A 13,159-nucleotide genomic window follows, 5' to 3' on the forward strand; every position below is an offset into this window, starting at 1 on the left:
TAAAAAACTTAACAAATAGTATGTATATATATAATTGATGGAGATAATAAAGTATAAATAATAAAAATTGAAATGTACAAAAATATTAAAACAAAATTTTAATTAATAGGTAAATTAAAGATATTTCTAACCCAACAATTAGCCCAAATTCAAATATCACCATACATATTTTTTAATAAAAATATTAAATTATATTTAAATAATATAAATTATTTTAATTATGAAAAGACTTTTTAATTTTTTAATTAAATTAGTGATCTGTACTACATCAATTCAATAAAACAATTAATAAATAAATAAAAATAAATGTATATATAACTGATCAATATAATAAAATAGGCATAAAAATTTAAAATAAATTTCTTTTAATTAAATGATAAATTAAAAATTTTATTAATGCGATAAGAAAAAAAATAGTTTTTAACTGTTCAAACTCAGTTTTTTTTTGTCCGACACAAGCAACTTCCGTAGGCGATGGCTCCTGCTATGAAGATCGTTCTCGGTTTATTAACCTTTGTTACTGTCGGAATGATTATCGGTATGTAATTTCCACCCAATTCCAAATTTACATTTTCCTTTTAAAAAAAAGTTCTATTATCTCTCAATCTTTCAACTTCAAACACCAATGGTGGGGTATCTCTTGTTCTTTTCTCTTTCATCAATGTTGTCTGATTTCCCACCATTTTTTTAGTTTTAAATTCATGGGTTTTTTTTTCCTTCCTTGAAATATATCTTCCAAACCATGAAAACCAGAGATTTAACTCAACAGATTGATGCATTTGGTTGAGACATGAAATGGGGTTTTCGCTGGTTTTTTATTTTTAATTGATTACGTTCAAATAATTTTATCATATTTTTGTTTCGGCATGAGCGAATTTGTGAAATATTTCTTATTATATCACTTGTATTTTATGTTTGAAGAGAGAAATTTCAATTCTGACATTGAAACTTGTATTAGCATTGAAGCAATGGAATAGATTTTCAATTGTTTTGCTGCTTAGATTTGTTGTTATTCTTCATAAATTAATTTTCATGATATGGGAAAATTGCAGGTGCTTTGTTTCAGCTAGCATTCATACGAAGATTAGAAGATTCATACGGTATTTTTCATCATTCAATATATATATGTTTGTATAACTTCTCATGCAACAATTGTGGTATTTCAATTTTTTTCATGTTATTAAAAAAGTTTTCTTGACCAATATGATAGAGACTTAGAATGATGTGAAACTTTAAGAGTTATATTACTAAATCCAATGACCCTTTAGTTAAAATATAAATCATATAGAAAATTATACAAGTGTTTAAACTTAGTTTTACATTAACCTAAGTGGATCTCTCCTATATATTGGTACAACGGTTGCAATCTAGAAATAAGAGAAGGGCTGCAGACACATTTCTATCTGACACTTACATTTGAATCTAAATCATAGGAAAGTGCAACTTTTGTAATGTTTTAGCTAGCATCATCTTGAATATTTCTTCCCTTAATTTTTATGTTTTTAAAATTCTCCTCTCTTCTTTTATAGGTAATTATCACTTTCCTACTACAAAACTGCATACAAGGCAAAGTGACGGTAATCTCAGGTTGCCAATAGGTTGGTACGGTTCTTACTTCACCTATGTTGTTCTAATTTTTCTTTTTCTTTAACTGTCAGTCTTTGATACTCATGTGATATGAGTATTGACCATCAAAGATCTTCCAAATATATGAAAAGTTCAGAAAAATCTGCCTATACTAGTGTTGAATACATACTCATATTTGGCATGCACCCGAGTCTAAGTAACAGAGGTTCTTACCTTACTATTCCGAATCTTTATCTTCCTTGAAGAATCTATATCTGACACTCGTTTTCAGCACATCCAGACATGGATACAAAAGTATGATCCTCCAAATATATAGAAATTTTTTTGATCATATCCATACTAAACACATACCAGGCACTCACATTTGAGGTCTAGTAACATCTATTCTTCATTGTTCTCAAACAATAAAGTAATTGAATGTTTTTCAGCATAATTGAACTTTGGATGAAGAATCTTTTAAGTTCTAGCCATATTTTAAAATTTCAGGTTTGAGTCATTGGCGTGGTGATCAAGAAGCAGAAATTTTGCGTCTTGGATATGTATGTTTCTTACACTTAAGCATTCGTATATTCATGTCGTGTTTCATATTTTCTAGTTTAATAATTGCGTTTAAGATATTCTTTAATTTTTAAAACCTTTGACATGCCAAGAATCTGGATTATGAATATTTTGACATTTTCATATATTTGTGTTGTGTTAGCAGTTTTTTTTTTTTTTGAGTGTGTCGTACAACTCTAATATAACTCTAATATATCTAGTAGAAGAATAATTGAGTCAAGATTTAAGCTATTAGAAGCTCAAGCTTGAGCATGACTCAAAAATTTGAGGCTCTAAGCTTGACTTGAGCTGGATAGAGTTTTATTTTTAAAACTCAAATTCTGTTCAAAATAAAGATCAATCTACTTGAGCTCGCTCGATTTAATTCTACTTTGTAGGATTGATTTTTTATATGTCTTTTATGTTGTGTAAAATAAAATTGATCTGGAAGATGATTCTTCTTACACTTTTTTTAAATGGAAAAGAAAAATTTATTAAATTTTTATTTTTATTTTTTGATGTAGGTCAAACCTGAAATAATTAGCTGGTCTCCTCGAATTATAGTACTTCATAATTTCCTTAGCAACGAGGTATGTATTTTATGTTATTCTGTTATGTATCTTATCTTATTCTATTTGTCCTTTTTTTTTTCTTAAGTTTTGTATTCAATATTTTTGTCCAACATATGACAACGAAAATATTACTTTCGAGGATCTTTAGATACATTGAAAACCTTTAAAAAGTTTGATCATATCCATGTCAGACGTATAGTTGGGATGATAATGGAGCAAGATGAACTGACTTTTTTTCTCATCTCGATCCCAACTTTGCTTTCATGCCAAGTCCAATTGTAATTAATATTTGAACTCCCAAACCTTACTCTGAAATGGAAAAACTTCTCACCCCATCCCTAAAGCCTACATAATACTTTATATCAACTTTACAAAAAAATAAAAATGCTAATTAAAATATAAGAATAATCAAATAAGTATTATAAAATCTAATAAAAATTAAGAAAAATGCTTAATTAAAAAATATATAAATAGTTACAAGAGTAAAAGAGAAGCATTTTAGTTCATATTTCAGGATAGGACAAATCTGATCTAAGCTTGACCTTAATCCAATCTTGAAAATTTTAATTAAAACCTGCCCTGCCCCCAAACTCGATTTTTGAGAAAAATGCCCTTATAGGATTGAGTTGGATCAGATCCGAACCCAATAAGTTTGGATTACTTTGCTAACTTAGCATGATAGACTTTTTACTATTATGTTATGATCTCCATGCTTGCTTGCCTCTATTCCTTTTGCATTGCCTTCAAAAATTTTTTAATTTTTGGTAGTTCTATACTTAGAAGATAGTAAAAGAAAATATTTTGGCTAAAAAAGTTGTAATTTGATAAGTTTTTTTTGTCTCAACACTACAATATAGAATTTTTGGCTTCATCCTTGATGATCTCTGCAGGAATGCGACTACCTTAAAGCCATTGCCCTCCCTCGGCTTCAAGTTTCTACTGTGGTGGATGCAAAAACTGGGATGGTACATTTCTCTTCTTTTCCTTTCCTTGAATTTGTGGTGCCTCATTATATTACTTGAACTTGGATTTGAGCTTCGAAAATGGGTGGGTCCATTATGAGTATGTTTATTTTTTTCCCAAGTGTTCTTATGCATTTAGAGTGCCATTTCCTTGTACATATGTCCAAATATGTGTTGGACATGAATACTTAAAGTAAAATAAAGAATCAGATCTAAATGTTGAATTTAAGTATGTATCGTTTGTGTAAAGTATCCCATTTTTGAAGTTCACTTGGAAATTCATGATGGGAGATCTTCTCTTACATTGAAATTGAGAAATCTTGATTGAGAGCATACCAACCAAGGTAATAATTGATCTTACATGATAATGATACTTAAAATATACATAAACATGAAATGAACACATGAATTGTTGGTTCTATTCTTACCTTTGATAACTTTTTTTTCAATGTAAGAATTGACCTTACTTAATAAATAGCCTTTGTTTCTCAGGGAATTAAGAGTAAGGTCAGGACAAGCTCTGGTATGTTCTTGAGGCCAAATGAAAGAAAGTATCCAATGATACAGGTTAGATTTCTAGTTACTTTTCTCCAATATAAATTTGCATTCTCGATGTTTTCGACTTTACTTGGATTTGGAGATGATCATTGGATATGAGTGAAAAATTGAGGGAAAGAGAAGTTTTTTTATTTATTCTACAGCAGTATATTACATCATAATATTTTTAAGAAGATATTATACACAAAAAAGACAGAAACTAAATCCTAAATTTAAGGGATTTGTCTCCTAAATAAATGGATCCTAATATCAAGGGGTATCAATTACCCAAGGTAAAAAATTACTAAAGATTTCTTCTAATCTCTACACTCCCCCTCAAGTTGGTGCATAGATATCTATTATGCCCAACTTGTTAATTAAGTACTCGAAAAATGACTTTGACAATCTTTGGGTAAGGATATCTGCAACTTGTTATGAAGTTGGGATAAAAGGTAAGCAAATCATTCCGGCTTAAATCTTCTCTTTGATGAGGTGTCAGTCAATCTCAACATGCTTTGTTCTGTCATGTTGAACTGGATTATGAGCCATACTAATTGCAGCCTTGTTATCACAATAGAGCTTTATAGGCATGGTTGTAGATTTCTTCAATTCTTCCAATATCTTCTTTAGCAACATTATTTCATAAATCCCATGAGCCATAGATCGATATTATGCTTCAACATTGCTACAAGCTATGGCACTTTGATTTTTGCTTCTCCAAGTCACTAAATTTCCCCAAACAAATGTACAGTAGCCTGTGGTGGATCTTCTATATGAATCGAACTTGCTCAATCTATGTCTATGTAAACTTTGATACCTCGCTGCTCATTTTTCCCCAAAAATGACTCTTCTCCTGGAGAACCTTTTAGATATCTCAATATAAGGTAGACTGCCTCAAGGTGTTCTTCATGTGGTGAGTGCATGAATTAACTCACCACATCGAGTAGTTTCCCTTCTTTGTTTCCAAACTTTAGATTAACATCAATTGGTGTCACTGTTGGCTTGCATTGACTTATTCTAGTTCTTTTAAGTAAGTCATCCACATATTTTTTTTCCTATGAAACCACCAAACCTCTTTTTGAATGAGCTATATTCATGCCCAAAAATTACCACTAGCTTCCTAAGTCCTTGATCTCAAATCCAGAGGCCAATTTTTGCTTCAATAGCTTCAATTTTGCTTCATCATCTCCTATGAGGATGATATCAACAACTCATACAATAAGAATAGCAATCTTCCCCTCATTTGAGTGTTTTACAAACATAGTATGATTAGCTTGCCCTTGGGAATAATGAACATGATAAATCTCTCGAACCAAGTTGTAGGTGATTGTTTTAAACCATACAAGGACTTCCTTAATTTGCACATCTTTGCTTCAAATTCTTTTTCAAATCCAGGCGGTGAATCCATAGAAACTTCCTCATTTAGATCCCTATTGAGGAACACATTTTCCTGATCTAGCTACTGAAGAGGCGAATCAAGATTCACTGCAATTGAAAGAACTCTGACAGTATTCAACTTGGCTACTGGTGCAAAGATCTCTTGTTAGTCAATCCCATAGGTTTGTGTGAAAGCTTTAGTAACCAACCTCAAATTGTATCTTTCAATCAACCTATCTGTTTTGAACTTGATTGTGAAAACCCATTTGCATTCAACCGTCTTCTTTCCCTTTGGTAACTCTACAATTTGCTGCATGTTATTCTTTATAAGAGCTTTCACCTCCTTGTAGATAGGCTCTCTCCAATATGGAACCTTTAGGGCATCTTGTATATTCTTAGGAATCTTCACAATAGCTAGTTGTGAGGTAAAAGAGAAAAAAGCAAGTGACAAATTTTTGTAAGAAACAAAATTGGACAAAGTGTATTTAACACAGCTCCTCACTCTTTTCCTTTTGGCAATCGGGAGATTAGGATTAGATACAAGATTAGACTTAGTAATATTTGACTTAGTAACTAGGGGGTCATTATAAGAAGGGATAATGTCACATTTGGTACCTGCACTTTCATAAAATGTCCAATATAGTATCTGTACTTTCAAAATGTCCAATGTGGTACTTGAACTATCAATGTGTGTTTTATTATGTTGGTGTTATTGTGTTAGTGAATTGCTAAACCAGTCAATGAAAATTTGATGCGTAAATTTTTTGTTCTCAAATCATCAAGTCCAAATGAATAATATAATGTTATGTGAAAGCTAAATAAAACAATAAATTAAATTTTAAAAACAAATAACTAAGCATATAGTTAACAAAAAAGAAAATACTAAATTTACATGAAAGTACATGTACTTCCATGGTTAATAAAAAATATAATTTCAAATGGAAAACTCTTTGGAGAAGATGACTATTAATTTACTTAAATGGAGAAGATGATGTTTTTGCTTATGTAAATTTAGCATTCATTTCTTTTTATTTACCATATGTTTAGTTATTTGTTTTTAATTTAAATTTTTATTTAGTTTTTCATATAATGTTATATTATCCATATGAACTTGATATTTTGGAAAAAAAATTTGTATCAAATTTTCATTGGTTGATTTAGCAATTCACTGACGGTGTTAACATTATGTACCATAATAAAACACATATTGATAGTTCTGGTACCACATTGGACATTTTATGAAAGTACATGTATCATTATAGAACACATTGATAGTTCAGATGCTACATAGGACATTTTCAAAGTACAGGTACCGTGTTGAACATTTTATGAAAGTACAAGTATATCAAATGTGACATTATCCCTTATAAGAATTCCCTAACATCATGAACAATCTGGGATGTAGATTCTTGGTAGTGTTGAGTAAGGTCCATCTCATTTCCTTGACTCTAATTCCTCCTTGAATAAACAAGCAATGCCTTGGTGTTTGTTTGAACATTGTTCTCATCTCTAGTAAAGTTATGAGATGGTTCTACAAGGTCTTTATCTAAGCTATCGTGTGATTCAATACTTATTTGAATCTTTGGCTCAAAAAGCTTTTCAAGAGAGTTAGAAGCTTTTCAAAGAAGGTAATATATATTGAAACAAGTATTCTTTTTGTTTGTCGATCATAGCACTTGTATCTTTTTGTGTTAATGCATATCCTACAAAAACACGTTTTCAAGCCTTAGGATTTAACTTCCCACAGTTTCTACCATGAATATGAACAAACTACATCCAAATACCTTCAAAGGTAAATCACTTGTTATCCTAAACATAGGGTGTGATAGGCTTGAGCCCGAAAGTTTAACCATGTCGATTTGAACACATAACGATCCAAGTTTGAGAAAACTTGAGCTTGATAAAGCTCAATCTTGAGAAAGTCTGAGTCGGGAAGGATCCAAGTTCGAGACTAATTTATCCCAAGCTCAAGATAAATTCAATTCGAAGCTTGAAAAGGCTTGAATTTATAGCTCAACATCTGAAATAGGCATTAATAATTAATATAATTATATTATATATTACTCTAAATAAAAATAACATATAAATAAATGTTAATTATTTATTTTATGAAGATGTATTCATAAATATTACATATATTAAAATTTTATTAATAGCAAAAGTAATTAATAATAAATTTTTATGTTAAATTATAAAGTGGAATAAATTTTTAAATGTTAATTGAATATAACATGTTTTTAATTCAATAATTATATATGTATAATATATATATAAAACTAATAATTATTCTATTCTATAAAATTTAAATTTAAATTTAATGATAATATAAAATATATAATGATATAATATATTAATTTAATAATATAATAATTGGTGTTATAATTATAAAAAATAATTAAATATGGTTTGTTATGAAATATTAATAACATCAGTAATAAAAAATATTTTGAAATTCATATACATATCCTATAATCATAAATGTGACATATAATAACTTTAATTATTTTATATAAAATATTTCTACTAAATATATATAAAATATTTTTTATAAGATAAATTTGGATTGTGTTATCATCATAAAAGTAAAATGAATTATTATATTCAAAATTAAAATATTTATAATTTGAATATTTGAAATTATTTGAATTGTCAGAATCTGTTGGGCCCGATCTGAATCCAAAATAATCTAAGCCTGAAAATACAGGCACGTAAGTGCACAATCGGATAAACCAAAGCAAATATACTAAGTGCATAATTGGTCAAACCGAAGTATAAACCCGTACAGTTAATAGGATAACCAATTTCCAATATCATCACATAATTCAATTCACATTCCATCATTCTCAATTCATCATCAATTTACCATTTCAATACAACATATAACATGCTTTAACTTAATTTCATACCAGGTACCACATATCAATTAAATCATGTTATTTTCTATTTCATTTAATTTAGTCTTCTTTCTTGATATTACATATTAATCACCACAATTTAACTCATACAAGTATTATATGCTTATCTCATTACTAAATCATGCAGTTTAACATGAATATGTAGTAATTAGATTGTGGCATACCCAACATCAGTCTTTATAGTATAACCTGTTATGATAGATGTTTGACTGTGTCAAAATATACAACTCATGATGTTGGGACAATGATGATCTCAAGCCTGAGGATCATATATATAGTTATCCCTTTGAGTAATATTGTGACTATTACATAATAATCCAATAAACATACTCGTAGCGGGTCAATTCAATATGTTGTTCTCTAACATATACTCATATATTGATTTTGACATCCTTATGTCAATAACAACACTTTGTCATCAATCATCTACACATCAGTTTCAATGCATTATTGTTGTTCAAACTCACAATGATACTTAACTAAAGACTTTTTAAGAATAATCATATTATTCTTAGGACTTTATTACAATTCAGTTTATTTATATATACAGAAAAAGAAACTGAAATAATAATGACAATGGCTTATATTAATAAATAAGGTAAAATAAGTATGTAATTACAATAATATCATTATTGGTCTTTGTGCATACTGCCACATTTTCGGCTAAATTACTTAATCGGATTCCAATTCATTTATATACTAACTTCATAAATATCCCTATTTAATATTTACAGACTCGATTTATGAAAACAAGGTCTCGAAACAACAATATCCGACAACACTGAATTTCGGGTCATTACAATTTTTTACAATGGTCACGCTATAGTTTATTTTCCTATCATTGTCAAAGTCATTTCTTATTGTAGCTAGTGTAGAATTTTCAATGACAAGTTTGTGATCAAGGTCAAGTTTTAACTTGACTTTTCTCCTAGATTCATCTCTTCTAATTTCAGAAAGGCTTCTCTAATAGAAGGTAATGGTTTTTTTCCCAAGGATTCTAACTCTCACTTCATTATAATCTTGATTTAACCTATCTAAGAAAAGATAGACTCTATCACTTTTTTTCTTTTTTCATGAATCTTATACCATCTAAAGAACTATCTCATTCATTATTATAACAGCGATCTAATTCTTGCCATAGTGACACCATTTCATTCTAATATTTTGTAACTTCTCTATCTCCTTGTCTAGTCCTCCATAGCTTGGTTTTTGTTCAAATATTTTAGAAAAAATTTCAAAGTTTAAATAGGTTTCTCTCATACCCTCCTAAACATCTTTGCAATAGGAAGACAAAGATAAGGTTCACCTATTGAAGGTTCCATGGAGTTAATTAGCCGAGCAAAGATCATAGAATTCTTGGACCACCATCCACCTATCCGTTTGTCATCTTCTTCTGGTTTCTTCTTATGCCCTGTCGGATATTCAAGCTTCCCCTCCCATCAATGGCCAACTTCACGGATTGTTCCCATTCCAGGTAGTTTTTTTTTTTTTTTAATTCAGCTTATGAAGGGTCAGCTGCAATGAATGATGAGATGGATCTCCCTCAAGCTCATGGTTCTCTCTTTTGTTGATGCTGGTCTACTACTTTTAGAAATGACTGTTTCAGCTATAGACAATGGGAAATTTTGTTCTAGCTCTGATGCCATAAAGAGTTGAGTGAACGAGACAATTTTTTATTCATTCTATAGCAGTATATTACATCAAAATATTTATGGGAAATTATTATACACAAAAAGGAACAGAAACTAAATCTTAAGAGGTTTGTCTCCTAAATTAAATGGATCTTAATATCAAGGGATATCAATTACCTAAGGTTAAAGATTACAAAAGATATCTTCTAATCTCTAAAATGAGTATGCATTCGACATGGGTATCCTCAGCTTTTATATATTTTCTCATGTGTAAGGAAGATTGCACTCTCATACCCATTTCCAAACATGTTAGACTTGAGTACTTCAAGAAAAATAAAAAAAAGTAAAAGAGTAGTGTAGTAGAAGGTATTTATTAGTAGCTAAGGGGTAAAGCGTACAAGCATTGGTCCAAATTGGCATATAAATGATGATACCAAATTTATATTGTCAATGTTAATTGGATTTGGATGTGTTGGATACCCATATGCATTCGACATTCGACATGGGTCTATGTGTCAGATTCTCAATAGCTATTATCTAAATGTGTTGGACATGGTTGTCAGATGCAGTTCTTCTCTCCAATATAAATTCTTATCCTTATGTTTTAGATTTTGGATGCATTCTATGGTACTTGGACTTGGATGACAGTCACATATTCGTATGTATAGTTTCAATATGCATGATAGGTTTCCATTTCTAACATTTCAAGCTGTTGTTTACATCTATCCTCTCCAATTGCTTAATAAATTGTGTAATCAAGTGTTCTCCTAACTTTTTGTTTCTTTTAATCTCAAGGCAATTGAAAAGCGGATTTCAGTGTTTTCTCAAATACCAGCTGAACATGGGGAGCAAATCCAAGTTTTAAGGTTTGGTTAATGACATATTATTTGTGTAAAATATTTCTGAAAAAGCATGAAAACAGAATAACATCTAATGCATCACAGGTATGAAAAGGATCAGTTTTACAAGCCCCACCATGATTACTTTTCTGATCCTGTAAGTGATATGTTTTTCTCAAAATTGACTTGGTTAGGGGTATAAACTAGACATTTGTGCTCATAAGTTACTTGGGTTCAGCTTGAGAAGTTCAGTCATTGTGGCGTTGAGTTTGAGTATCCTAATGTTTAACTTGAGCAGCTTGTGAGTCTAATTGGGCTTTTGTATTTTTAATTCGTATTAAAAAGTACTCAACTTCAAGCACAAATAATCAAGCTTGGAGTCAAGTATGAGAATTTAGCTCATTTTTTATTAGTTAAATGAGTTTAATCAAAGCTTAATTGAGCAAACCTCAGGCGATATTTATATCAATTTGAGTTCAAGTCCAACTTCAAGCCTTGAAATTTAAGTTGAACTTGAATCCAAATTTCTTATAGCTTTGAGCTAACTTGGCTTGATTACATCAAACGTAGTCTATCTATTGGTCGGAATTAGATTTATATCTGTTCTCGTGATATGGTGGAATCTTGATCCATTTCCTTTGCCACTAATGCAGTTTAACATTAAGCGCAGTCAACGAATAGCAACTATGCTTATGTATCTTAGTGATGATGTTGAAGGAGGAGAAACATATTTCCCTAGGGTAATTCCTTCTTTCATTAAAAAAAGATACAATGAATTGATGTGTACCTTTCTAAGGTTTTTCATGTATCCATATCCTATATTCATATTTTAGACATGAGCATTGAACACGAATACTGTTCCAAAAAATAAAGAATCTGAGCAACATAGGGTGCTTTACCTTGCATTATTTTTTAAGTGTGTTATGTAATCTCAGGCTGGTACAGGCGATTGTAGCTGTGGTGGGAAGGTTGTTAAAGGGATGTCAATAAAACCGATCAAAGGAGATGCCGTACTTTTCTGGAGCATGGTTTGTTTCGTTCTTCTCAATGTATTTAAAATATTGGATTGAAAGTCAAAACCATCAGATTTTCAGATTCTGGTTGGACTGGATAATTCAACCATCAATGGAGAAAAAAAAATAGAAATTAAAAATATTTAGGAAAATAGACTAAAATATTTAGGAAAATAGACTAATAGTTATTTACATTACGCCTCATGAGGTTTCATGTTTCAGTTTAGCTACTTGTTATGTGGTTTCTGTGCTGAATATATCGAGGGTTATACATCATGTAATCAGACTAGAATATGGAAAATACCTTTGCTACTTTTAGTTTTCGTATAAAAAAGTTCGAAACATAGCCCTTGTGAGATTAGACTGGAAATCAAGATAAACAATATTTTTGGTTCCGGTAAATGTTTCTGGACATTAGGGAAGTGTATTGTTCTTGTTGGAATTTGCCGTATCGAGATGTTGCATTAAACACATGGTCTGTATTTGATTGCATTGTCCAATATCTCATACTAGAAACGGTACCTAGTAGGATACCTTAAGTTTGAAGTGATTTAGTAAGATTTCTCTGATTTGGTTATCTTTGTTGTTGTTTGCATTGCTTACTTCCGTTAGGGACTCGACGGGCAGTCCGATCCAAATAGCTTGCATGGAGGATGCGCGGTTTGTCAGGTGAGAAATGGTCAGCAACAAAATGGATGAGGAAAAAACCTATTTCTTAATTTTAAATTCTTAACCATCTTTCTCCACCTATGTATAGAAATTTATCTTGGATTCAGATTAGATATCGGATACGGGTATAACTTGCACGAATAATTTTTTTAAAAAAGATTTTCATAATATTATTTTGAGAATTGTATCCCATGCCAGTACCCGTAAGTCAGATATGAAAAAGCCATTGGAACAACATACCTAGTAATTTATATAATGTTTTTTTTCAAATCCGTCTCGCAATTCATTTTTATTGTTTAAGATGGTATATAATTTTTTTGACCCTCCAATTTTATAAAAAGTTATTTAGCCATGTATTTAACTTTTTGTCTCTTTTAATCCTTAAACTTACATTTTTTATCAAATCACTTTAAAATAAATGTAAATGTTAACATTTTTTTAACTTTGTTGAGGTGATATACATGTGAATTGTCACGTAGATGACATTAGCATTTAATTTTAGAAAAAGCTTAAAATAATA

General features: G+C 30.1%; 1 protein-coding gene across 3 annotated transcripts; it reads left to right on the top strand.

Annotated features, from left to right (window-relative positions):
* Nucleotides 1–393: 393 nt before the first annotated feature.
* On the top strand, nt 394–12,911 carry LOC107908443 (prolyl 4-hydroxylase 1). 3 transcript variants are annotated; one of them, XM_016835614.2, is made up of 12 exons: nt 394–538; nt 1,053–1,100; nt 1,530–1,598; nt 2,074–2,126; nt 2,649–2,714; nt 3,587–3,661; nt 4,151–4,225; nt 10,914–10,984; nt 11,063–11,114; nt 11,611–11,697; nt 11,893–11,985; nt 12,583–12,911. In XM_016835614.2, exons 1-12 carry the CDS (start codon nt 475–477, stop codon nt 12,667–12,669), a joined length of 840 nt encoding a protein of 279 aa, XP_016691103.2. In that variant the 5' UTR covers nt 394–474; the 3' UTR covers nt 12,670–12,911. The 3 variants fall into 3 exon arrangements, with proteins under 3 accessions (XP_016691103.2, XP_040944493.1, XP_040944492.1); XM_041088559.1 differs by having other exon boundaries at nt 11,903–11,985; nt 12,583–12,633; XM_041088558.1 differs by lacking the exon at nt 2,649–2,714.
* The last annotated feature ends 248 nt before the right edge of the window (nt 12,912–13,159 follow it).

This window comes from Gossypium hirsutum, chromosome D02, assembly GCF_007990345.1.
Source record: "Gossypium hirsutum isolate 1008001.06 chromosome D02, Gossypium_hirsutum_v2.1, whole genome shotgun sequence".
NCBI classification, from domain to species: Eukaryota; Viridiplantae; Streptophyta; class Magnoliopsida; order Malvales; family Malvaceae; genus Gossypium; species Gossypium hirsutum.

Excerpts from the sequence above, each read along its gene's own strand:
- LOC107908443 (XM_016835614.2), top strand. The coding sequence starts at position 475 with ATGGCTCCTGCTATGAAGATCGTTCTCGGTTTATTAACCTTTGTTACT. Across the intron at positions 1,599-2,073 it reads TAATCTCAGGTTGCCAATAG|GTTTGAGTCATTGGCGTGGT; the intron begins GTTGGTACGGTT and ends TTAAAATTTCAG. Across the intron at positions 2,715-3,586 it reads ATAATTTCCTTAGCAACGAG|GAATGCGACTACCTTAAAGC; the intron begins GTATGTATTTTA and ends TGATCTCTGCAG.